Source organism: Cyrtonyx montezumae, unplaced genomic scaffold, assembly GCF_038088225.1.
Source record: "Cyrtonyx montezumae isolate F1298 unplaced genomic scaffold, pur_monq_1.0 scaffold_9, whole genome shotgun sequence".
Classification (NCBI taxonomy): domain Eukaryota; kingdom Metazoa; phylum Chordata; class Aves; order Galliformes; family Odontophoridae; genus Cyrtonyx; species Cyrtonyx montezumae.
In genome coordinates, this window is record NW_027072100.1 from 10,120,275 (window position 1) to 10,145,291 (window position 25,017).

The window sequence follows — 25,017 nt, forward strand, 5'->3', positions numbered from 1 at the left end:
AACTTGTGAGAGGTGCTTGCTGTTGAAAACAGAACAAATTCGGGGTGGGAAAAAAGAACAAACAACCAACACAGCTTAATATAATGTTTAAATGTTAGGATTTGCTGTTTATTCTTCATCTCATTCACTTTTGTTCAAATGGAAAAAATTAGAAAGCATTCTTGTCAGCCACCTCATCCTTCAGTTCTCTGGTGCTTTCCTCTTCAGCTTCATTAGCTTCTGTCATCAGTACGATGGTGTCATGCCATGGTTCATAGACAAGTGTGAAAGTTTCTACTCTTCTGATCATGAATTCGTAGGATTGGTTAGGCAGCAGGTTGTGGATTATGCAGGTGGTGGTGGAGCATGTCACAAACCCACAGTGTGCAAATCCCACCTGAGTTTCATGCTTCAGTAACTTAAAGTGTAGTTCGTATTGTTCGAGAGGTGACTCCTGGATTTCAGTAACCCATTTGAGATGGGCCATGTTCTTGTGTACAAACGATTCTTTCTGATCGAACGTAACTGGCACCTTTGCACAGAAAAAAAGCCTAATGTCTGGTATTTTACCACTTCTAACATCTTCACATGACACCAAATGGTGCTTGGTGTAGAGTTGTTTTTTCATTTGCAAGGAAAGTAAACTTTTCATGGTCTCAGAGAGGTCTGACATTCTCTGTAAAATTGAGTCCCACTTTGAGAGGAAGGTTACCACGTCGTAGTTCTCTACATAGGAGATCAGCTCCTCCCGGCCCTGTTGCAGCTGTTCAAACAGATGGGTTAAAAGCTGCATCTGGATTTTGGCCAGGGATCTTCCCAATTTCTTCACCTTCTGGAATTTCCATTGGTCAATTACTTGGAAGATGTTGGTAGGAATTGCCAAGAAGTTCTCGTCTCTCAGGATCAAAAATGAGGGCTGAACCTCAAGGTAATAGTAACTCTTCTTCAGAAGCTCCACATTTTTCTGATGTTTCTTGAGGACGTGGAGGCTCAGGTCAGACTGCAGGTACTGCAGTAGGAGGTTTCTTCTCTCATAGTACCTCTTACAGATCTCTTGTCCCTCTGTGCTGCACACAGCACTCTCCAAACTGGTTCCATATTCATTCAGATCCACATTCATAATTCCAAAGCTTGCTGTTTAAAAAAAGTAGCAGTAATGAAATTAAGAACCGAAGAAAAAGCAGCTGTGAATTGAATCATGGCTGTGACTCCACTCTCTCAATTAAAGCTTAATTTACAAATTTATAGATGAGAGTTAAACCAGATGTAGTTTAACACCAGTTTTCTTTTCCAGCTGTACAATTTCTAATATTTTGTATAGCACACTTTAATATATTTTAGTCAGCTCCTCTTGGCCTCCCCATACAGGTTATACTCTGTTTAACAGATCTACTGCCAGAATTATTCTCTGACATACTCTGCCAAAATTTCTTGTAGTACCTAACTGTGATGCTTAAATGTTTTGAAGCTAGGTGGTGTTATCCAGTTGACAAAGAAGTTTCTCATGACCTGGCTTTCCCTAAATAGATAATGGAAGTAATGAAAAGCAATAATACTTGCTTCTTGGAGTTTCGGGAGCTAGTAACCCTGTCAGAAATCTGGCATCCTTGCAATTTACGCTATTTCACTCATTCAAACTGTATCATTTTCCAAAAAAGCTGTCAACTTACAAAACAAACCGTGTCTCCTTTTCACTTTTTCTCTCTAGAAAAACATCCTAAAACCAAAACGGTGACAGTTCTTGGCAGTCCAGCATGAAGTGGAAGTGGGCCGGCGCACGCAGCAGGTTACACCACCGCTTTCAGAGTGGTTTGGCTTTCTGGAGAGGTTTGTTTGCCCACAGACTGAGATGTGATCGTGGTTGTTTTCTTTTCTGTTTTTACATCCCTTTTTTCTTGCCAGAAATGTCTGGTTTTCGGCAGCGCAGTTAGGTTTGGAGCAGCAGAGCCTGGTGCTGTACGACCCTGGAGTGGGCCGGGGATAGGAAATGGGCACCAGAGGGAGCTAGACCACTCCGACCCACCTTGCCCTGCCTTGGGGATCCCCGCTTCTCCCCACAGCCAGCCAGGGAGATCCGTCCCACTTCTGCTCCCCCCTGGTGCACCCGGCCTGGCTGCGTACAGTCTGCAGGCCTCGGCCGTTGCCATGGCAGCGCTCTGTGATGTATGAGTGCTGAGGCGTGGATCAGGCCTGTGATTGGTGCTGGCTGTCTCCCCCTGGTCGACTGGTGATGCGTGTGAGCGCTGATAGTGCCGTCTCCCATCGCCTTAACGAGCTGGGTGCTGGCTGCTGTGGGGCTGAGGGACTCGCTGCCAGCTCTGGGCTGGGGTTTGCCTGCTTCACATGTCCTCAGCATATCCAAGGGCTGTGCCAAGGAGCCCTGGGCTGCCAGTGTGGTTTCCTGGAGAGCGCTGAAGAGATGAGCAGGAGTGCAAGGGAAGCTCCCTCCTTTCTCCAAAACAAGCGTGCTTTGTTTTACCTCCCATTTTGTGCCCTTGCTGTGGGCTATGGGAACACACATTTTTCCTAATGAAAAGGACATATTCTGAGGAGCCCAGGCTTTGTGGTTATTGCAATATCCAAAGCTTCGATTCCCTGTGCAAGGCATTCTCGTTGCTCCTCCAGCATGCTTCACCTCTGCTGTTTGGAGTTAGGCAGCAGCTTTAGTGTTTTACCATCCCTATCTTCATGTCCAAAGAGCCTGACTGAGCTGCCTCTCTGCGGGATCATTTAAAGCTTTGTTCACCTCACAGTGCCTGGACCTCAGCAGCAAACCACGGTGACACCAAGGATCCCTGCAGACTGAGATGAAGCAGCAACTGCACGACATCCATGTCTGCACAGCATGCTCACAGTAGCGTGTTGGGCATGTGGCACGGAGCAGAAAAGCTGGCTCCATCCTGGGGAGCCCTGAGTTGTGCCCCTGCACCCTGGGAAGTGGCTTCAGAGCCTCTGGCTGCCTGTGTCTGGTGAATCCTCTCCTGTCCTGATGTTGGCATCACCCCTCTGCCTGGGACCAGCTCAGAGCCCAGAGTTCTGGGACACCCATGGACATGCTCCACATATGCTCTTCGCTGCTCTGCAGATGTTCTCATACCTCCAGGAAGGCACACATGACTCTGGGGTTGCACTGGGATCCAGCAGGCTTTATGGCACCCTGTGGGGTGGCAGGTGGTTCCTCTTTCCAAGGCTGATGCTGGCAGTCTCTTACATGTGAGGCTGAGCATACTCCAGTGCTGAGCTACCTGCAGAGAGTCAGAGGCTGTTTCACAAAGCATCTAGGAGTTTTGTTAATTTAAACACATAGTCCACATTAGAGAGAAGGGTTGAAATAGGATATAAACCGCTCCATTAAACAAAGCAAGCTTCTGTTTGGGTAGGAAGCGATTTTCCTGTTCTGCTGTGCTGAGGGACCTGCCTGGCCAGTCTGCTCTGTTTTATTGCAGAGAAGAGGCAGGCTCATCTGGCTCACAGCAGTAAGCTCAGCACCACGACTGGTGCTGCCATCATCGAGCTGGACAGGCATCCTGTGTCTGAAGGTGCTTTCAGACTCCCTGCGATTAAGTCTCTGGGTCAGGGCTTAGCCTTAATGCTGTCTTGGATGCTTAGCTGTTGCATCTTTGCTAAGCTTTTTTAATTGAATGATAGCCAAGATCCATAACACTGTCCCTGAGCTTCTGCTTGAGCATCGAGCAAGGAGGTGATCTGTCATTTTAAGAAATCAATGCATCTTCTCATGGCAGCCTGAGCTTAGCATTTCATTTCACAGCTGCCAAGAGATTAACTATACAATTGTCAGGTGCGATTCTGTAACAGATGAGGAAAATAACAAACAGACGTGAAAGAAGGTTGATATCCTTGCTTGAAGGAGGTTAACAGAGATCACTATTTGGTAATAAGCACGCCAAGTTCCCACAAGAAATAAATGCACTGAGATGGTTGTGTCATAGATCCCAAACCTGTCACTTGGGCTAAGTGTGCTGGGACCTGGAGCCGTCCTTGTGTTCTGGGCTTTTGAAACAACAAAGGTGAAGTCCTTGGCTTAGCTAGTGTTGCTTTTTCATCTTGCTGAGGGTAGAATACCATCTGAATGCTTTCCATGAGCATGGTATAATGCGAGATTGAAAGTGGATTTGGTGCTGAAGTTGTGCACAGACGTCTGCACTGAATGTGCTTGTGATTTTCACAGTCGTTAAGTGAGAAGCTTCATCTCAAGTTACTATGGAGAAATGGAATTCCTTTGGTTGCCCCTATCCTAAACAGCTGGCCAAGTTTCTGTCTTGATTTTAGGAACATGAGCATAAACCTGCTTGCAATCTTCAATATGTTCAGTATCTTTACGTCAGGGATCTGATGTAAATATAGGATTTTTTTACAGTTCTCCAAGTTTCTTTAAATTAATACAAAATGTGTTTGAAGCCATCAGACTTCATATGCTCCTCTCCCTCCCCTCTCATCAGCTGAGCTACCACTGCTGAGGAGCTGACAGCTGCTGTCTACTGTTTGTCATTCTGCCCTATCCTCTTGCCCACAGCATCAAATAGAGAACTTGTTAGTCTTTGAGATCAAGATATAAGCAGACAATTGATTTTCCTCCCTCTTCTCATTAGTGAGTTCTGACACTTAATAAAACATGTATTTCCACTCTCAGAGCAAACAAAACACCCAGATAGTTCCTGTCAGAGAGACCTGGAAGCTGGAATTCATCTTTATGGAAAATCAATAGCTGGAACAGAGAAATTGGCAGAATCCAAATTAAAAGTCGCTGGCAATTTCTGTCTTCATATTTCACATCTATTGCATTATGAAATAGTAATCTGCTGCAAAGAGGAGCAGGGAGGGTGATGGACTTTGTCACTGCCAAGTGCACGGTTCTGTCTGTCTACTCTGTGCAGGGGTGGTCAGGTCTCCTGGGTGAAGGTGGGGGCCATGGGCTGCTGGCAGCAGATACAGGTTTGGAGCAGCTCTTTGGGCAGCACCGACTGCTATGTGGCCCTGGGAACAGAGATCTGCTCCTGCTCTGCCACTTTCCTGCACAGGCTGTGCTGCTGCATCCATCGCTGTCAGCAATGTTGGAAGGATCCCCAGTGTCACCACCTCCTCCAGGGCTCCTGGCTGTGTCCCTATATCCCTTGACCATACCCAAACCTCATATTTGGCTGGCCCCACAAGTGCTGCCTGTCTGCACGAAGCTTCTTCAGCTCCCCTGACCTCAGGGTGTGATTAATTTACTCACTACTTGCTCCCAGTTTTACTAGTGCCTCATACACCTGAAATAAATTACACATTCCAGATAGAGTATATCCCCAAATTTAAACCGTGCACCAGTGAACTCAATTTACTCATCAGGATGTGATTCAGAAAGCTCACTTTGAGACGGAAGAGGGAGGTAAGTTTTCTAAGGGTCCCAGTGGGAGAATGGCTCTTCTGAGATGCAAAAGCTCCAGCTGGATCAGGCCAGGAAGGAGTTAATTGTGTCCTCAAAGCAGCAATTATCTCTAACTCATTGCACCCACTAATGATCCTCTGGGAGGAGGCTACTGGTCTTGGGCTGTGCTGAGCAGAGGAAGCTGAGATGTGTGTGAGGTTGGAGACTGCTTTTTGGGCACAAATCCTCCATGGTTCAGTCCAATCATATCTCAAGTGCTCAACCAGGAGATCTGCTACGGGCAAGGCTGAGTGCTTAGGACTGTCTCAGGTAAGGAAGCCTTTGTCTGTCAGCTCTGGTTTCCTCACTCACCAGTTGGTGGCTGGGCAGCTCTTGGCACTGAGGGGAGTCCCAGGCTCACAGACCCTCCTCTCCCCAGTGGTGACATTGGTGTAAGATCTCAGACACTTTGGTGGATGTGAGAGGTCCTCCGAGCTGCAGGCTGCAGCGGAGGTGGGTTTGCAGATGATGCATCTCAGGAAGATGGAGTGGGGTCGTGGTTGCTCTGTTATCTGAGTGGAAGCTCACCAAAAGCTCATTCGGGTATCCTTGTGCAGTGCTGCGCCTTGCAAAACAGATGTCCTTGAGCACAAGCTGAAGGCAGGCTGTCGTGTCCCAGATCCCACAAGCTGGCTGTTACTGGCAGGCTTATGCAAGCAGAGAAGCATGTGTGCCCCCTTTTTCCACAAAAACCTCCTAAAGAGGTCACGCATGCTCGGAAGGCAAAACAGGGAGTGAGGACTGGCACAGAGCACAGCACCTTCAGCACCAGCAGGCAGAGCTGCAGTGCATCCTGTTAGCTACCACCTGCCCAGGGCTGGTATGTCAAGCTGCACTGGGCACAGGGACACAGAAGCACATAGAGGTGGCACTGCTCAGAGCACAGCTGTGTCCCTAAGGCTGATCTGTGGGGCTGGGGAAGGCTGCAAGGCCCTGGCTCAGGTGGCAGGACAGCGGAGGTGAAGTCATGCCCGTGTCAGCTCATCCATCTCCGCTGCTCGCAGGCTGGTCCCTGGGGAAGCACAGGCTTTGGCAGCTCTAAGTGGGGCTGGAGGCGGATGCAATTCTGAAGAACAAGATTCCCAAGCAAAACCTTAAGAAAAAAAAAATATTAAAGTTCTTGGCTGAAAGGTTTGTTTGAAGATCTCATCTCTGGCAGAGGAGATAACGCCTTAATTTGTTCCCTTGCTGCTGCCTCTCAATGCATCTCTTTGCGAGTGCTCGGTCCCCAGAGGAGTGCAGGCCATTAGTTCTGCCAGGAAACAAGCTGGGGACGAGGGGGGGGTCTTCTGCTAGAGGAGCTGAGACCCACCTGCACTGACTGTGCAAAGTGGCAGGCAAACACCCTGAGCAGCCCCACCGGTGAGCATTCAGGTGGATGCCAGGTGAAAATGCACCTGTTTTTTCTGTCCTGGCCATCTTTCTTTTCTGAAGCTGTGGTTTCATTTTGGGGGTGGTTTGGGTGATGCTTCTTGCCTCCCTCGATGCCCTGGGTACCCTGGCATCCCTAGGGCTGCTGCAAGGGCTTTGTGCAGGAGGAAGGATGGAGTGGCTGTGCTGGAGAAGTGTTGCAGTGCTGTGGGCCGTGGGACAGGAGTTATTTAACAAGTGACACCCCAGTGTCACCCAAGTGGGGAGGTGATAGCAGAGCACCAGAGCTGCCCCATGCCCAGGACCCACTGTTGTCCTCCTGCAGCATTATGGCATAGGCAGCAGAGCCCACACTCACCGGCGTGCCCTCGTGTCATCGTCACCTTTTCCAGCATGAAGAGCCTCGTCTGAGTCATCCCTCGGCTAAATGGAGTGTGTGGGCTTGTGCAGCGTTCGGCTGTTCATCCTCTGCTTGCTGCAGCCTGACACTGGGTAGAACAGCTATTCATCAGCACAGGGATGAGGCGAGGTGGATGTCCTGTGCTGCAGCACAGGCCTTGCTCTCCTCCCACCCGCAGGACCTGGAGCGGTCCAGCGCGGAGTGCTCGCTGCCTGGAAAGCTCGAGAGATCTTGAGAGAAATATGGACTTGTGCTTTGCACCGAGCGACTTCATGCTCCTGCTCTACAAGTGCTGGAGCCTCTGTGGAGTGCAGGCTCTTGAAAATGCTCCCACCACATGTCACAGCAGCTCCAGGGAGATGGAGAGCGCAGCGGTGACGGCAGCATCTCACGGCTGCTGATGCTTGATCCCTCCAGTGGCCTTGGAGCTGTGGTGGGCACAGTGGCCATTGGTTGTCTTTCTGGTGCCCATCCTACCCTGGCCCTGCTGCCTTCCTCCTGCCTGTGGCATTGCCATGTGCAGCTCTTGCAGGTGCACGTGCCCAGCTGATGATGGGCCGGGAATTGTTGGGGTATTTTTTTCCAGCTCTCAAGTAACTGAAGTGTCTTTGTGGAGTTTAGCAGCCCTTTTTGCATATGAAATAGGTCTCCAGAGAGAAAATCTAGAGTGAAATGTTTCTCCTTGTGACTGACACCAAATACTTTCTGATAATGGTGTTTAAAAGCTTTTTGGCTGTCGGCTGCACGGTCACCTGCTCCTGCTGCCTTCTTTGTGCAGCGTGGTGGCACACGTGCAAGCTGACCTGGCTCCCAACCCTGAGCTCCATCATCACATTTGCAGGGACCAAGCCAACAACACTGGGTTGCTGGGAGTCATGAGAGCACAGCTTGCTACTTCTTCAGATGCAAAGCACATTCTGCCATCAACCCCTAACTGAGGACCCACAGATTATGCCTTTCTGCCCCACGGTTCCCCACCTGGTGCATGGGGGACCCGGAAGGAATGCAGCTCACCCCCAGCACCTGCCTGCTAGCATGCTGTAGCTGGGGCCAGCCAACCCCACAGGGATGGAAGCGTCCACTTCGGGTGCCTGTTGGCAGCAGTTACACAGCACAGTGGTGATGGCCGGGCAAGGGGAACCTGTGGCTGTGCTATCAGCAGTACTGGGGGGAGCAGGAGGTGAGGATGGACCCCTGAGCACATTGGAGGGTGGGTGCTACAGTTGCTCCAGGCTGTTGGGGGACATCACACGAGGGCATGGCATGGCCCCCCCGTGCCAGGACGCTGTGTCCCTTTGCCTGCTCAGTGGTGGCCCCATGTCCTTGGCAATCAGAACACCACTGGCTGCCATTCCCCATGTGAAAGAGGGTTTCTTGTCACCACAGCTCATCCTCACTGAACTCCTAAGGTGGACATACGGGCTCCAGGTGCCAACAGGTTGGTTTTGGCTTGAGCATCTGTGCAAAGCACATTCTGTAGCTACTGAAGTGTCAGCTCTGTGGGGTATTTGGTGGCAGGCTGGGCTGCTCATCCTTTTCAGCTCCCCAGGTTCCTTCCTGGTGCACGTAACCCACTCCTGGCTGTGTGGGGAGCCCTGCCCATACAAGCAGCACGCCTGGGAACAAACACACAGAGCTCACGTTTTCATGGTGTGGCTTTTCAACCCCATCAAACAGCTTTATTCACACAAACGTCTCTTTAACTTACAAAGCCTCTGCCACTCATACACATCAGGGTATCCACAGTGTTCAAAACTTAAATAGAGCGTCTCATACCAACCCGAGCAAATCAAGTACAAAATAATATTTATATAAAGTTGTTCACACATAGGTCCTAGGTTACCAGCTTCTGTGCAAAAAAAAAAAAAAGAGAGAGAGAGAGAGAAGGAATATTCATTTGCTAACATCACTAACTTCACGTGGGAGTCTGGGTTTAAGCCTTCTGCCCTCAGCAGGGAGCAGGCGTCCCCATGCCCCACAGGTGGGACGTGGCAGTGTCACACTGCAGTGGGAAGCAAGCAGCTCACACTGCTTTCCACCCGTGGCATTCAGAGGGCTTAAACCCAACCCTGGTACTGCATACAGGGAGACACACAACACACACAACGGAGGATTTCCACGACGATGGTAAATGCTTGTTTTAAATCTTATTGCTCCAGAAAGGCTCTGGGAGCCTCTGATATGTGAAGGAGCTGGGTCCTGAGGAGTAAAGGAAGACCACAGGGGTAACTCTTATCTGTCACTAGCACCATTGAGCTTCAAACACAGCAGCACGGGGGAGCTAACCTAACCCCTCTGCTCTCCTCCCCACAGACCGATGCTGCCTGCAGAGTCCAGCACACTGCTGCAGGCTGGTGCAGATAATGTGTTTCCCAATCCTCCTGAGGCTTGGCTTGTTCCCCCCCCCCCCCCCGCCCCACCTCCCTCTTGTAAACAGCAGAGTCAGAAGTAAACAGTTTCATACAATCACCCCCAGAGCTGGGCTCAGCCTGGACCCCACAATCCCTAAGGGCAGTGGGAGGGCACTGGGCTCCCCTCCCCAGCAGCAACTCCTCAGTACCTGGATGCTTTGCAGCAGCCAGGAGATGGAGTTGCCCTGGCCCCAGCCTTGGAGTTGTTATCCTAAGCTTGAACATTCCCAGCGGTGCAGCCCAACACCAAAAACACCCTCTGCAGGGTTCAGCCTGCAGGAGATGCTCGACAGACCCAGGTGGGGAGAGACACCTGAACACCCCCCTACCCCCAGCACACGCAGCCTGGGGCTCAGCCCTGCTGCCACCTCGCTCCACAGAACAAGTCTGGTCTGGGCTAAAGCAATTGGAGGAGAGGTGCTAGGAGCTGTAAACACAAGGCAGCTTCATCTACAGTCTGGGAAGTCGAGCGCAAACAGCAGCAAAATCATCAGGGAGAAATGCTCTGAAAAGGGCAAATTAACAGGGAAACATCCACGTTGGCCAAAGGCTAGCAGCCCAGGGCCCGTCCTCAGAAGTGTTTGCTAACCCCTAAGTAAGGCACTACGGTCTAGCTCGCTAACATCAAGCTGCTTTACAAACACATCTGAAATGCAAAAGCTGAGGTGAAGACGTGTGGTTTGAAGACGGCCCGAACCTGAGGGCCAGGAGGGGGGAACCCCCCCACTGCTCACCTCCCACCTCCACGTCCTGCATGCAGACCTCCTGCAGGGAAGACTCACTTCTCCCAGCAAAGGACCCTTCCAGCAGAGTAACCCGTGAGCAGGATGGGAAGGTGCAGCTTCCTGCATGCACCACTTGGTGCCACGGATGGGCTGTAACAGTCAGTAAGCAACAAAAGCTCTATTGGGTGGAGGAATGAAGGTTTGGCGTAGGGTACTAACACTGTGTTGTGAACAGGAGAGGTCAGCTTTCAGCTCACTGCAGCCCTGGGGCAATGTCGGGCATGAGTAGGGCCATCCAACCCTGCCAGGAGAGGGGCAGTGCCAACAGCTGGATCCAAAGGACCCTCCTCTTCTGCCTGAGCCCCAGTGCTGTGGGGGCTGAGCAGTGGCAGTGATGCTGCTCCCCAGAGCAGTGCTGACAGCGTCAGTCCAGCAGGGAGTATTTTAATTTGTCCAGACCAGAAATTGGAGAAGAGGGGTGGTGTACACTGCATTTACTGTGAGCAAAGTCTGAAGATGACCAGCATAGCTCTAGAGTGTTAGTGTTGCTATAGTACAGGCAGAGACTGAGTGTTAACTGCTCAGCCTGAGGTTCCAGCCTCCTTATCTGAGCCGTACTGACTGCAACCAAGTGACCACAACCAGCCTTCTGCTTTATTGACAGTTATCTCTAGCAGGAAGAAGTGTTTTACAGGAGGCCAGAATCCAGCCCATGAGCCACTGAGGCCAAACCTCCTCTCCCATGCATCGCTCCTCACTACTGAAGTTTGGCAACAAATGGCTCAGTGTAGTGGATTGTTTTCTGTTTCTCTTGCATGCAGACAAAATGTACCTACGTGTTCCCATTAGCTCTGCATCCTTAACAAACATCACTACTGTCATCCAGCTTGGGAAGACAAGGCTCTGCCCCTCGCAGGGCAGTGCTGCCTCCCCAGTGCCTTTCCAGCCTATGCTACTCTACACCTAATGTCAGCTGCTTCCAGTCCAGGCAGCATGCACCTATCCAGAACCTGCCTGGCTGTGAAGACATTATACTGCTTGCAACACACAGTCTGTAAGACTCACCTCTAAAGCAGTGCATTCCAGCTCCAAACCCCTTTTCCTAGCTGGAAACAATAGTTTTAGACCCCAACCTGTGCTCATCTGGGCTCAGCAATCCTGTCTGACAGCAGACCACAGCTGTCTATTAGCTCCTAATCAAGTCCAACTGGAGAGCAGGGGGGGGCATGAGGAAGGCTGGGCAGGGCAGCTCTGTGCTCTGGAACTCATTCAATAGTCTGGTGAGCACGATAAGTGCCCAGCCCCCTCGTGTCCCCAGAACATTGCTCACCAACAAAACAAAGCCAGCACTCAGACATTTCACATTGCCAGAGATCCTGAAGACCGAGGATCTTATTTTCTGTCACCTTCCCTTGTCTTCACCGCCCCTTGTCGCACGTAGTGGAGATGATGGGCCCCTGGTAAATAAACCTGCAGGGAAAAAAAGGAAGAAGAAACAGAGATCAGATGTATGTGTGGATTTGTCCCAGTTACTGCAGTGTGAAATAATCCCCTTCGCCTCTTCTAATTAATTAATTGAATTGTACTGTTTGTAGGGCATTAGTTCTTCAGTTGGGAGATGCCGTATGTTGGAAGAAGACACAATCAATCACTGAATTGGGGAATCAGGGAATTCTCCATGCACAGCACTCTTTGAAGGATCAATGTAAGTGAAGTAGGATGAAATATTTAGCCTTTATCAGTGGAGGATACTGTTCACCTGCATAATCTTTAGTAACTTCACCAAAATCACGCTCTTCTCTCTTAATTCAAAGCTCTCACAAACATATTTGAATTCTGGGCAGTCCAATCTGGAGCCAGAAGTTGGCCTCAGTATCTAAAGGGGGGGCTGTAAGAAAGGACGCTCTTTAGAAGGTTCTGCTGTGATAAGGTGAAATGGTTTCTAACTAAAAGAGGAGAGATTTAAGTTCCTAGCAGGAGAAAGTTCTCTGTGATAAGAGCAGTGAGGCAGTGACACAGGCTGCCCAGAGATGAGGTGTGTGTCCCATCCCTGCAGACACTCAGGGTCAGGCTGGGGGCTCTGAGCACTGATGGGTGCCCCTGCTCCCTGCAGGGGTTGGGGCAGATGGCCTTTAAGGGTCCCTTCCAACTCTGCCTGTTCTATTGCTCTTTAAGCTCAGGCTATCGAGTGCTCTGCAAGAGGCTGCTGAAATCCATTTGGATGCAACCAAGAGCAGTGCTGCACCCTGAGCAGCCCCTGGGGATGCTCAGAGCCTGGATGTTGGGGCACTCAGGGAAGACAGAGCTCAGCTCTGCACACAGAAGTCTTTCTCCCTGTTAAACAACACACAACTCTCAGAACCAAGGGCAGTACACACTGCTTCACAACACTGTTTTCCCACAGTTAACAGCAGTTAATTTTACCCCATCCTTTAGCTCTGAGAAAAGTTATGTGGAGAAAATGGGGAATCTGATTTCCCCTTCACAAGGCTGGGGGCACAGCCACATCCCTCCAGCTCCACGGACAAACTGTGCCACAGCCACTGCCCAGCAAAATGATTTAAATCCCTTAGTCCCAGGAAATCTCATTAAAGAAATCCATGCCTGCAGAATCCACTTTTAAAGGAAGAGGCCAGGGCAGCGTGCACTCGGCCAGGATCAGAAAGAAGCTGCTCTGTGTCTTGTGGGAGGACACCAGGGCAGGGGCAATGGAGCGAGGAATAGTCTGGAAGATTCCTCCTGTAGTGCATCTTCATCAGCAAGTAGGGCAGTGCTGCTGCTACTCATGCCTCCCTGGAGCAGTTCAAGGAAGATCCTGCTCTGACTGCTCCCGAGCTCACTGCACTGACGCATGTTGTTCCTGGGCTTGTTCAAGAGCTTTTAATACCCCTGCTGACGCCACTTCCAGTTTTAATCAGCTCGAATGTTCACTCAGCATCAGCAGAACACAAACCAGCAGCCCACAGTCCTCACTCAGCACGGATGAGGATGACACTAACGTGCAGCTTATGGCAGATGGAGATGAAAACACAGTCCTCAGGGTAGCAGAGGGTCTCACCAAGGCAGGAAGACATAACCTGGCAGCTCCTTGTGATCATATCATCCAACCCTGTGTGAGGATGTGGACTGAGAGCCCACTGTACCCCCAGGTCTTCCTGCAAGCACACGTGCAGGGCTCCTCGGCAGCTCCCTTCAATCCAACCCCAGATCCTTCCCTGAAGGGATGTGGGACTGATGGCAGTGAAGCAAGCACTGCCACACATGGCCAGAGGTGCAGCCATCCAGCCGTGCCCAGGGCTCTGCTCCTCTCCAGATGGATGTGATGCTGCCTGAAGGATGCCTCTGCCCTGCAGGGTGGCCCCAGGGTGTTGCAGCAGCTGCTGCTGCCGATGCCAAGAGGAACTGCCCTTTCTCACCCCATGGCTTGCTCTGTCCATGCCAGCACTCACAAACACGTTTCCCTATTGTGCTGATGAGGTCTCTACCAGCAGCATCAGGGCACTTTCACTGATGCCCTAACAGACACAAGCTACCCCAACAAAGCAGGCTTCTCCCCAGCAGCTCACAGCCAGAGCCATTTCTGATGTGCACTGATCCCTGCCCTCCGGAGGTGGATTCCTGCAGGGCAGCTGCTTACTGACAGTGCTCAGCTGTCCATGCAGATGTGTTCAGCACTGAGAAGCCACCGCAGATGAGTTTGCTCAGTATCAGCCCCACTGCACCGATCCTATGATTTTGCAGATGCAAACAGAACAAGGCAAATACTTCCAGCTGACACCAGAATGTGTCAGAATGTGGGGCAAAGCAGGGCAGCTGATAGCAGCACCTCTGCCCAGCCCGAATCACCCTGCATCCAGATTCCTGCCTTGCATCCAAAAAAATCACACCTATTTTACCCACAGAGTCTGATTTACAGAACAAGCTGCCTTCCACACTGAGCAAAACCACTGCAGTTTGACATCCTGCAGGAATTAGAAGTATACATTTCCCTACAAGTTAAATTGTGGTGGTGGGTGACACTGTCCCTTGCTCTTCTTTCTGTGGACAAGACCAGTGAGCAGCACACAGACCCCCAGTGCACCTCAACAACTTTCTGGGTGTGCTGTGTGGAGCCAGGGGTTCGATGATCTTCACAGGTCTCTTCCAACTCAGGACACTCTACGAGCTTATGGTTTAATGAGCTTGGATAAGGAGTGCCCAATGCATCCTGCACAAACCCTGCCTGGGAAGGCAGCTGTGAGGACGATGGGCAGAGAGCAGGGCAAGAGGAGATGAAGGAAGAGCTGCAAGCAGGTGACCAAGGAAGAAGGGGACTGCCCTTGTGTGTGAGCTCTGGCTGCTGATGGGTGAACAGAGGGCCCTGGGAAGGAAGGGCAGCGAGGCACAGCAAGACAACTCCAGATCCAGCTGCTTTCCAGCTTACAGGGAGCCTTCCTGTATCACAGTAAGGAGGGGTGAAATACTGCTTCCACTGCTGTCAGTGCTGGGCAGGAGACCATCAGCAGGTACTCAGCACAATCAGACTGCTGATGTACAGAAGAAAGGCTTTTGATCCCTTGCCCAAAAGGCACATTTGTGGGAACAACAAACTCAGGCTTTGGATAAACCTGTACTGCAGGAGATGGGGAAGCAATGCTCAAGAAAGATAACGTTTTCCCCGGGAAATGCCACCCACCTCTGCAGGACTCACCGCTGCCCTGGGGTGCAGGCAGTGATAAGCTCATCTCAGGCTCAGCTGAAAGCAAGGCCAGAAGCACTGTGCTGCCTGGGAGCTGACACCAAATCCCTCTGTTACGCAGGGTAACAGCGTGAGAGGCAAGGTGAGCAGCAGGTCTGTGCAGCACCCGCAGCAGGATTGAAGGCAGAGCTGCTGGGATGCAAAGCACCATCAGAAGAGGTGAAGAATGAGGGAAAATCTGATTTCTGGGATCAGGGTTACAGTTTTCCAGGTCACCATGTGGTCTGAGCAGGGGCTGAGGCTGTTGTGGGGAAGGGAACATCACTGCACAGCCCCACACTGCACGCAATGCCCCAACTAAGCAGGGAGAGGTTACTTCAGTTTCCCAGTCAACTTAAAATTACCTGAGAGCAGAATTCAGGCCCTGCCCTAAATCCCATTTTAAGCTTCTCAAGCTTCCGATTTAAGCTTTGCATTAAATGAAAGCCCCACAGTAGCCAGAGGTAGGCTGGTTTGAACACACACACACGATGCATTAAGAAACCCTATAGGAAAGCACACCGACCACTCCACAGCCCCACAAGCACACCAGAGGAATGCTCCCACTGCACACAGCAAGGCTGTGGGATTGCAGGGAGCACACGGCCGGTGCCAGGCTCCTATTTGGGCCACAGTGCCTTATGTAAGCACAGCATCTCCACTGCAGCTGCGTCACCCCCAGACAATCAGTGCAGGCTCATGGCAAACGGACGGAGGGGTGCTCAGAAGGCAGCTGGGTTTTATGCAAACAGCCCCAGGGTAGGACTGTCCCCTCCATGTTTGTTATCCCTGCATGTACTATTCTGCAGATACGCACAGGATGAATTTTCCCCCGAGGGCACGGGCCGGTTGCATAACTCAGCAGCATCGTGTCAGCAGGCGAGTGATCACAGATGGCAGCAGCAAAGCCTGACCCTCACTGCACAGCCACAGCCCCAAGCAGGCACATCCCTGCCCTGAGAGGAAAAAAGCCTCCTCCCTCGCCCCAGGGTGCAAGGTGGAGTGCCCTGCTCTGCACCCAGGACTTCTTCATGCCTGAAGCACACACATTTGTACAGATCACTGCACCGCTCCAATCCCCACCCCACATATTCACACCAGGACCAGCACCAAACCCCAGCCCCTGGCAGTAGCTGTCACATCACATCAATTACCCGTGCTGGAAATTTTGAGGGAGTTAATGCATTTTGTGCTAGGAGAGCAAAGGAGGTGGCTCATGGACTCATTTGGACAAACCAGCAGGGATGGCACCACACCTACCCAACGGGCTTCTCATTTCTGCATCCCTGTTTTTCTGGGGTTCACTCTGGGGGATGAATCCAAGGTGCCTGGAGCATATCCCACACCAGCTGCTGGACCACAGCAGTCCCAGGCAGGGCATGCAGCCACCAAGAGATGCTGAAGACATCACAGATCCTACCTGGTACAGCACAAAGCTGTGTGTGCAGATTCTGCTCAGATGCACATCATTCCTCATGAATTTGGGAATGCTCAGATGAGCAGCAAGGAGGATGTGGAGCAACCCTTTCCAAAGTGCCCTTCCCTTCCCCATCGCACCCTGCAGAGGATGGCACACAGCCACTGACCACGAGGTTGACAGTTCAGAGTCTGCCAGTGACAGCAGCAGTTTTGGCTCCCTTTGCCCTCTTGTACCCGTGGTTCACTTTGATCCAGAAGGATCTGTTTGGTTTCTGGTGAATAAGGACCAGGGAGCAGCACTATCCAGCTCTGAAGCAGCTTGTGAGAGACCAGGGCTGGAAGGATATCTGCCTCACCCTGTAATCTGTCATTTTTCAGTTCCATTGAAGTGTTTGGCCAGAAGAATCCCATAGTAACGGCTCTTGTTTACAGACAGCTTTACCATAAAGGCAGCACTGCTCATTCCTTCAGTGTCACTGAAGAGTGACACAGACAGCTACCCCACACCCACAGGTGTCCTCCCACCTCCCACTCCGGACCAGGATGCAGCACAAGTCAAGTTCAGGACTACTTAGGACCTGAGCCTGGAGGAGAAGGGAGGGAGTCTGCATGAACCAAGCTCCATCTGAGCACAGATGTTCTGTAAGCTTCCTTCCTGAGCAGACCTCAGGTCTCAGCTCAGACATTAAACACCAAAGCATCCCACTGGGTTTACGCAACTGTGCTTGGCACTGAAGTCCTGCCCTTAGTAAGGAAAGGAAATGAGATGGATGCACATGCTTTGCAAGTGAAAGCAAGGAAAACAATCTTGTCTGTGCCAGAACCCACCTGCCACTCAGCTCAGTGCCTCCCCAGCAAGCCAGCCAAGACCTGAGCTGCCCTGCCCTAATACCAGTGGGGAAAGAGCACCATGTTTAAGAGACAGGAGCTCTCAGAGCTCTGATGAAATCACAGCACATGGAGGAAACAAAGTGGCAGCTCCTCCCCTGCTTCTGGAAGGGACCCATATACCCAAAGCTGATGTTGGGGTGTTCAACATCCCTCCCCAGCCCAGACCTGAGGAGCAGAGCTGTGTCAGGGCTTTGGGCAGCACCACGGCATGCAGCTGCTCATCTGCTCCTCACCTCTACTGTATTGCTGCAACAGAATAGGTGGGAAAAAAAAAACACCACTCAGAAACAGTGCTCTGATGAGTCACTATAGAAATAGCTCTGGGAACATAAAGGACTCCATTGTGTCACTACAAAGTGCATTAACAGGCTGGACAGCAGACAGGATAATATAAAAACTGCCGATCACTTACCCAGCTGCAAAGCACAGCAGTGCCCTGCCCTGAATTTAAGCAGCACATGTAACCTGGTCCATTCTGGTTTCAAGCTCAAAGGCATCAGGTCGATCCTGCGGGTTAGCAGCCAACATGTCTTTCAGGAGCTGCTTGATCCCCTCAGACATGGAAGTCCTGCGCTTCTGAGGGATGTGCAGCTCCATCTTTGGGTTTTCTAGCAGCGCTTCCCCAACGGGCACAATCTCAGTCCCCTGCTTGATGTAGGACCCCAGCAGCTCCCTCTTGGTCTCAGCATCAATGAAGGTGAGCCTCTCGATCATGGCCCAGATGATGATGCCGAGGGCAAAGATGTCAGCCTTGGCAGTGTAGTGCCCCTCCCAGACCTCGGGGGCCATATAGAAATCAGAGCCACAAGCTGAAGACAGCCAGTACTTGTTCACATTCACATTTTTGTTCTCGTGGCCACCCTTCTTGCCTCGAGCTGTCAGACCAGCGCAGACCTTGCTGAGCCCAAAGTCAGCCACCTTGAGAACCGGGGTGCCGGATTTCTCGGTGATCAGGATGTTGTCTGGTTTCAGGTCCCGATGGACGATGTGGTTCTTGTGCAGGAAGGCGATGGCGCTGGTGAGCTGCAGCATGAAGCTCCTGTTGGTCGCAGGGTCGGGCCGTCGTGACAGCACGTACTGGTTGAGGTCCCCCCCCTCGCAGAACTCCATGACGAACCAGAGGTAGCAAGGCTCCTCTGCATAGCCCAGGATCCTCTCACCTTACCAAAACAGGGGGAAAAACAATAAAAAACAGTGAGTTCTGGCAGACACATTGGAAGGTGTCCACGCTAACTCAGAAGAAGGGCAACGCACGAGGCTGATTTATGCAGACAGGAAGGCTTTTAGGAACTGGGTGCATTGAGACAGGCTGCCCAGGGAAGCGTGGAGTCAACCACACACCTGACACCGGCAGGGCCCTGCAGCACACCAGCTGCTCTCAGGTCAGATTCATGCAGCTTAAGCACTGCATTTGTGCTAGGAGAGCTCTGCCGCTTTCCAGCAGCTCTAGGGAAGCACCAACAGGTCTTCAAAGAGAACAAACTGGAAGCTCAAGTAGCCAACTATGTTTAAGTGCAACCTCAGCCATGCTCATGGATCCAGCTGCCTCTACCATAGTCAGCAAAGCACAGGCAAGTCCGAGTGTTTGGAAACCACTTGAAGAACTCCACCCACTTGACCAAGTTTATTTGTGCTGTTTTTTGTTTAGCAAAGGCCTGCAGACCATCTGGGAAAGCAAACTCCCATGCAGCAGGTAGAGCCAAGCACTACCAGCAGCTCTGAGCCCCGGGCTCTCTGGCTTCCACAATGGTCAGCAATTGGTGTGGGTGGGAATATTGGTTATTTGCACAAACAGTCTGTATCCATGGCTACTGCTATGGAAATGAAACCCTGCACAACACAAGGATTTGGCTGCACCTCCTCACCCTCAGCAGAATGAGGAGTAGGGCTGAGGTGTAGGAGCGGGCCAACAGCTCCCACCTGGGGTCTGCAAAATGCTGAGCACAGTGCCCAGCTCGAGGGGTCAGGCAGCTCCTGACAGCCAGCAGCACAAGGAACCACAGCAGTGCCATGTGCACAGGGCTGGGGGCATCAGACCACAGCATGCAGGTGGGAGAAGACAGTATTCCCCAGCAGCCCCATCCCAGGGGAAAGCAGCAAGGACCCGCCTGCTCTCACACTCTGAGGTTTGGGCTCAGCACAACAAAGGCTCAGATTCAAGAAGTAGCCCTGCACCTCCCCAGGCACAGGGAGGATGCTGCTGACCCAGCAGTAGCTGCGAGCACCGTGCACTTCACTTTGGGTGGAGTGCTGCTGGGAGAGGTTGAAGCCAAGAGTAATATTTCCTCATTTTCTTTCTATAATGTGAAAGTGTTTGAGTTGTTAAATCATCTTCCTGCCTTCAAAACAAACAGCTTTAAACATAAAGAGCTGGCAAGCCGCTTCCTAAAGATGAGACTTTAGCAAGACAAGCTGCCAAGAGCTGAAGGGATGTAGACAAGAGCCCACAGCTTCAGCACTGACCGTGCATCTCTCTGTCCCCACAGTAAACCTGCACAGTCTGTCCTGAGAGCTCATTAACAACTCACTAATTTGCTCTGCATCAATGGGAACAACCTAATGCCAGCAGAACCAGCATCCTACTCCCCAGCACTGTGTGAAACCTTTAACTCCCTCTGTGCAAAGATGCTGTGCTGGAGAGCAGACAGCCAGCAGCACAGAGCAAGGCACCTGGACCCAAGCCCCAGCACCACTCACTGAGCAAAGCAGCTCTGCCCATCGCTGCTGTGGGTCAGGAGCAGCTAACAGGGCACACAGCCAAGCACAAGACCAGGAGTTGTGCACACACGAGGGCACTGAGCACACTGCTGAAGCCCACACCTCTCCTCGAGGCTCAGCACCGTGCGTACCACTGCCTTTTTGCATCCTGCTCCAAATGAGATGTGGCATAATCAATTTAACACAATAAAGATGATGGATGAGCGCTGTAGCTGTGACCTGGCATAGCCTGGTATCTCAACAGTTATGCTTCTGATGCAGAAAGAGCCTCAGATTAATCCCCCCCCTGTACTCTGAGCTGGGAGCCTTGGCACAGCATCTGTGCAGCCTGTAAATAGCTGTGCTGCGGTCGTGCAGAATGGCACGGCAGCACGGCCACGTGCCCACTGCTGCCTCGGCCCGGAGCACTGCGGGCAGCAAGGGAGCATGGCAGCTCGGGGGCTGCTCTCCTGGCTCTGCTGTAACAATATTTATCAGCACGTTATCAAACCCAAAGGTGGGGAAGCGCAGCCTCTACCCCTGCCTGGGACCAGCAGATAACACAGCTATTAGTGTTAAGGAGGGAGAAGCTGCAGTGGGACCAGGACAGGGAAAGCTCTCCCAGCAGCAGGGAGGCAACTATGCAAGGAACAGAGGGCTCTCCACCTGCCTGCAGATGGGTGGGGAATACCGACAGCTCCTCAAAAGCCTTCCCTAAAGCATGCTGCCTGTCAGCACAGCTAAGAGGGGCAAGAGACCCCAGCCAGGGGGAGCTCTCCACACGATGAGCAGGCACCTACCCCACAGTGGAGCACAGATAATAAGGCAGTGCTCTTTTTGGGAACTCCACATGTGTGGAGGGTGAAAAGCAGCCAGGATTAGTGCCATGTGGGGACACACACAGGTCCAGACATGTTCCTGTGGGTTTGGGAGCTGTGACTCTGCTCAGAGGACAGCTCTGCAGCCTTCCACACATCCACACTGGGGGGGACACCAAATCCCTAAGGGGTACAGGCACCTGGGGAGACACTGGGAGCACCCAGGAGACAGGGCTCCAGTATTTTTCCATTTCTTCACTGCATGTTGGCAGAGCTGGGCCTGACAGCAGCCAAAGGAAGAGAAGGAGGGAGCACTTTAGAGATGTCACCATCATAGACATTGGCAGTGGCAGGAGGTGACCCCGGCAGCCTTGCTGAAGGGACCCAGGGGAAGGAGGAGGCAGCTGTCCCCATACAGCAGAGTGGCAGACAGGAGAGCACAGAAAACAGTCTCAAAGTCCTCAGAGCCCACAGGAACTCAGGGGCTCTGCAGAAGTGGAGCTGTAGCCTCAGGGTGCTTGGAGGAGATGGGGCTGCACAAGGGAGGGACCGAGGGCATACACGGGGCTGTGACACCCAGCAGAGCAGCAGAAATGGGGTGTGAAGGAGGCAGAGGGGGCAGCACAGAGGGATGTGCCAATGTGATCACAAGGTTGGGATGCTGCTGAGGGAAAAAGCAGGAGGAGAGGGGTCTGTGGGTGCAGCACAGTCAGGGAGAGGATGGGTTTTCGGGACACAGCTCAGTGCAGGCAATGCTGGGGGAAAAAGGTATAAAAGGAAACAGATGGACAAGAACTGAGAGAGACAGGGGCAGCCCGCAGAAAGGGCAGCAGGAGGAAGGGCTCCCTAAGGGCAGAGGAGGCCAAGAAGGGATTTAAGCAACGGGGTGAGGGGGAAAGGACACAGCAGAAGCACCCATGTGGGGATCTCCAGGGCTGGAAGGCCATGGGAAGACACCGTGGCAGCCCAAGGGGGTTGGGACAGAAGGGAACCCCCAGAGATGAGGATACACACAATGACGCAGGGACGGGAAACCAGGAGCAGGAGGGAGTTGGGTGGGTGGGGGAGGGGAGCAGGTCCCGGTGCGGGGCGGTACCTTTAAGCGAGGTCTCCACCAGCCGTAGGTAGAGCTGGCTGCGCTTGTTGCCGTGGCTCATGCGCTGCCCCAGGCCGTGCCGCTGCAGCACGCACTCCTCGAAGCGCACCACGTTGGGGTGCTGCCGCCTCAGGCTGGTCAGCGCCCAGAACTCGGCCAGCGCCAACTCCACGTTCTCGGGGGCGTCGCAACGGATCCTCTTCACCGCCAACCGCGCACCGCTTCGGCCCGACACCGCCTCGTACACCACGCCGTACGCCCCGCGGCCGATCTCGGCCAACAGGCGGTACCGAGGGGCCCCCGCGCCGCTACCGCCCGACCCCGGGTCCTCCTCCTCCTCCGCCGGCGCCGCTGCCGCCGCCTCCTCCGCTATCGCAGCCGCCGCCATAGGGCCGCGCCGCGCAGCCCGCCGCCGCCGCGCCGCTCTTTGTGTCCCTCGGCGGCCGCCGTCCGCCGTTTCCATGGCAGCGCCGCGGGGGGAGCCCCGCTCGCTCGCGCGTCGCCCCCCCCCCCGCCCGCCTGGCCCCGCGGAGCGCCGCGCCGGGGAGCGCCGAGCGGGCGAGGGGGCACGCGCCGCCGCATCGGAGGGCGGAAAAGCGCGCCCTGCCGGCCCCTTTAAGCGCTCGGCCAATCGCGGCGCGCCGGGACGTACCACTGCGCTGCCGGGGGGGGGGGGAGCGCGGCGCGGGGCGGGGCCGTGAGATCCCCGCGGGGAACGGCGGCGGGGACGCGGTGCCGATGGGGGTGGTGGAGTGGAAGAGGCCACGCGTGCCGCCCGCGGGGGTCATTGGCGCGGCGGGGGATGGGCGCGGGGTGGGGGCCCGCCTACGGGTGCACCCCGGAGGGGTGGTGCGCGCCGCGGGGCTGTAAACACTGCGACCGTAACTGATGGGGGGCCGAGGGGTGGCGGGGCCGTATGGCGTTATGTAACGGCGGAGCGGGGCGAGTCGGGATGGGCTGCGATGCCCTCTGGGCCGCCGCGTCCGCCTGTGCCGCATCTCCGTGTTTTGGACCGCCTGCAGGGATGGTGACCCCACCCCACGCTCCCCTGGGCACCCTGTGCCAGCGCATCCCCTAATACCTGACCCCGCCATGCCACAGCGTGAGGCCATGGGGAGCCGTTCTTCCTCCCCGCCCCGGCTCTAAGCTCCTTTCAGGGCGCGCTGATGTCCCCGTGGGCTGTGCCTACGGAGTGCCGGCGTCGAGTGGGCGCTGCTGCCCACGCGTGTGCCCGCACGGCCTCGAGCCGCAGTGCTGCACGCAGCCGGGTCCCGCAGCCCGGCCCGAGCTCCGCTCCGCGTGCAGATCGCGCCGGAGCCGTGGCTACAGGCCAGCGCCGGTGCTGCCGCAGTCGGTTGCCGGCGGCAGGGATCGGAGGGAGCGGCAGTTTGGTTCTGCCCCTCGTGCTGCAGCCCGGTGCGTGGGGCACAGCGTGCAGCCGACGGCAGCTCAGCGCGACGCTGCCCCAAACGCCGCTCACTGCCGCCCTCCATCCCCAGCCACCGGCCGTCATCGCCCCTTTCTCCGCTCTGTATCCCCCGTACCCTTCCTTGCACCGCTGCCGCCGGGGGGGCCGGGCCAGGAGCAGCCCCCGGGCACAGCCCCGTGCCGCTGACGCCGTGTGCCGCTGCCTCCCACCCGCTGTGCCACGCACTCTCGTCCCCCTCCTCTCCGAACCCGCTTAGAAGTGATGCAGTTAGAGCAAACTTAACTTTGCTATTACCGCGCATTTCTCTTACCCGGGTGCTTAATTACCATTGTCCCAGGTAAATGTCAGCATGACTCACAGACAGTTTCCCATTAGGAAGCGACAGATGAATATTAATTACGCTCGCAGGTGGGTGGGCTTGGTGGCAGCGCCTTTTCCAAAAGGGCCGTGTCACCCCCACACCCACCCAGACCGCAGGGACCGGACCACGTCCGGCTCTCCGCACATAGAAAATAATGGGGCTGCGGTGCTTTGGGTACCGGAGAACCCCAATCTCTTCCTGCAGCAAGCAAGGTGGAGGCACCTGCTCCATCCCGTGCTCGTGAGGTTAGCTCAACCTCCAAAAGCCCCGCTCCCCATGGCACAATTACCTGGGGATGGGGATGCTCCTGGTGTGCAGCCGGTCCCGCTGCCAGCACGGCTGCTTTGGGATGCTCCACACCGCGATCCCTGGGCACACTCCTGGAGATAGAGCAGCTACGGTGAGATAGGAACCAACAGCTCTCCAGCGGGAGGTTGGGTTTTGGGGACGGGCAGGGCGGGCTGCTGGCTACATGTAATGGTTTCAGTGTGAGAACCCTCTGCGGAGCCCCGTGGTGCTCGGCAGTGAGGGTGAAACCTCCCGGGGCTGCTCACACAGCGCTGAGGATGCCACTGTGGTTTGCGGCTGCTTTTTGTTCTCGGCTTTGTTCTGTGCCTGCAAACCATGAGCTGGGGAGGGGGTTGTGTGAAAACACAGCTGTCCCCTGCCTGTGCCCTCATGGGGACTGAGCCTTGAGTCTCCATCCCTGCAGCACTGCCACCTCCCAGCATGGCTTCCGCGGGCTACAACCCCTCCATCAGCCCTGGGAGATGGGAGATGCTTGGCCCTTGCTTCACCCCCCTGTGCCATGCTTCCTAGGTGCCTGGGTGAGCCGAAACCCGCACGCAGCAAAACCCACGAGGTGCCACGTGCTGTCCACATGCGGCACCCCAAAGGCTCTGGTAGCAGCGCAGGCAGCCAGCTCCCAGCTGTGCCCATGCCCCTGTGCACCAGGAAGGCTGAGTGCGGGCACTGCGTCCGGCAGCTGCTGCTCGAGCCGGGGAGAGAGGCAGGTTGCTGGGAAACATCCCTCTTGAGCACCGATAAAAATAGCTCCGTCTTCAAGGCGAGAGGGCGGGCTGCACTGCAGCCGGTGGGGCAGTGGGGATGGGATAGGGATGGGATGGGGACAGGGTGCCTTGGTCTGGTGTGTGGGCACTGTGGCACTGTCAGGATGCCAATGGAGCACAGTGGTGCGTGGGTTGGGGGTTCCCCAGCACTGCTTATCTCCAGATTGGGCTTAGAGATATGTGCCCAGGGTACGGGGCTAAGAAG

The 25,017-nt window shown here is 54.0% G+C and overlaps 2 protein-coding genes across 2 annotated transcripts; both read right to left on the minus strand.

Moving 5' to 3' along the window:
* Positions 1 to 148: 148 nt before the first annotated feature.
* On the minus strand, positions 149 to 2,126 carry FNDC11 (fibronectin type III domain containing 11). The gene is made up of 2 exons (XM_065754513.1): positions 2,003 to 2,126; positions 149 to 1,113 (listed from the first exon to the last, which is right to left on the minus strand). Exons 1-2 carry the CDS (start codon positions 2,124 to 2,126, stop codon positions 149 to 151), a joined length of 1,089 nt encoding a protein of 362 aa, XP_065610585.1.
* Positions 2,127 to 9,606: 7,480 nt separating this feature from the next.
* STK35 (serine/threonine kinase 35) lies at positions 9,607 to 22,950 on the minus strand. The gene is given in 4 exon segments (XM_065754349.1): positions 9,607 to 11,784; positions 17,754 to 18,501; positions 21,953 to 22,775; positions 22,777 to 22,950. Coding segments are annotated over 3 exon segments (1,710 nt in total). The 3' UTR covers positions 9,607 to 11,784; positions 17,754 to 17,788.
* Between the last annotated feature and the right edge of the window lie 2,067 nt (positions 22,951 to 25,017).

Excerpts from the sequence above, each read along its gene's own strand:
- FNDC11 (XM_065754513.1), bottom strand. The coding sequence starts at position 2,126 with ATGGCAACGGCCGAGGCCTGCAGACTGTACGCAGCCAGGCCGGGTGCA. Across the intron at positions 1,114-2,002 it reads GATCCCCAAGGCAGGGCAAG|CAAGCTTTGGAATTATGAAT; the intron begins GTGGGTCGGAGT and ends TTTTTTAAACAG.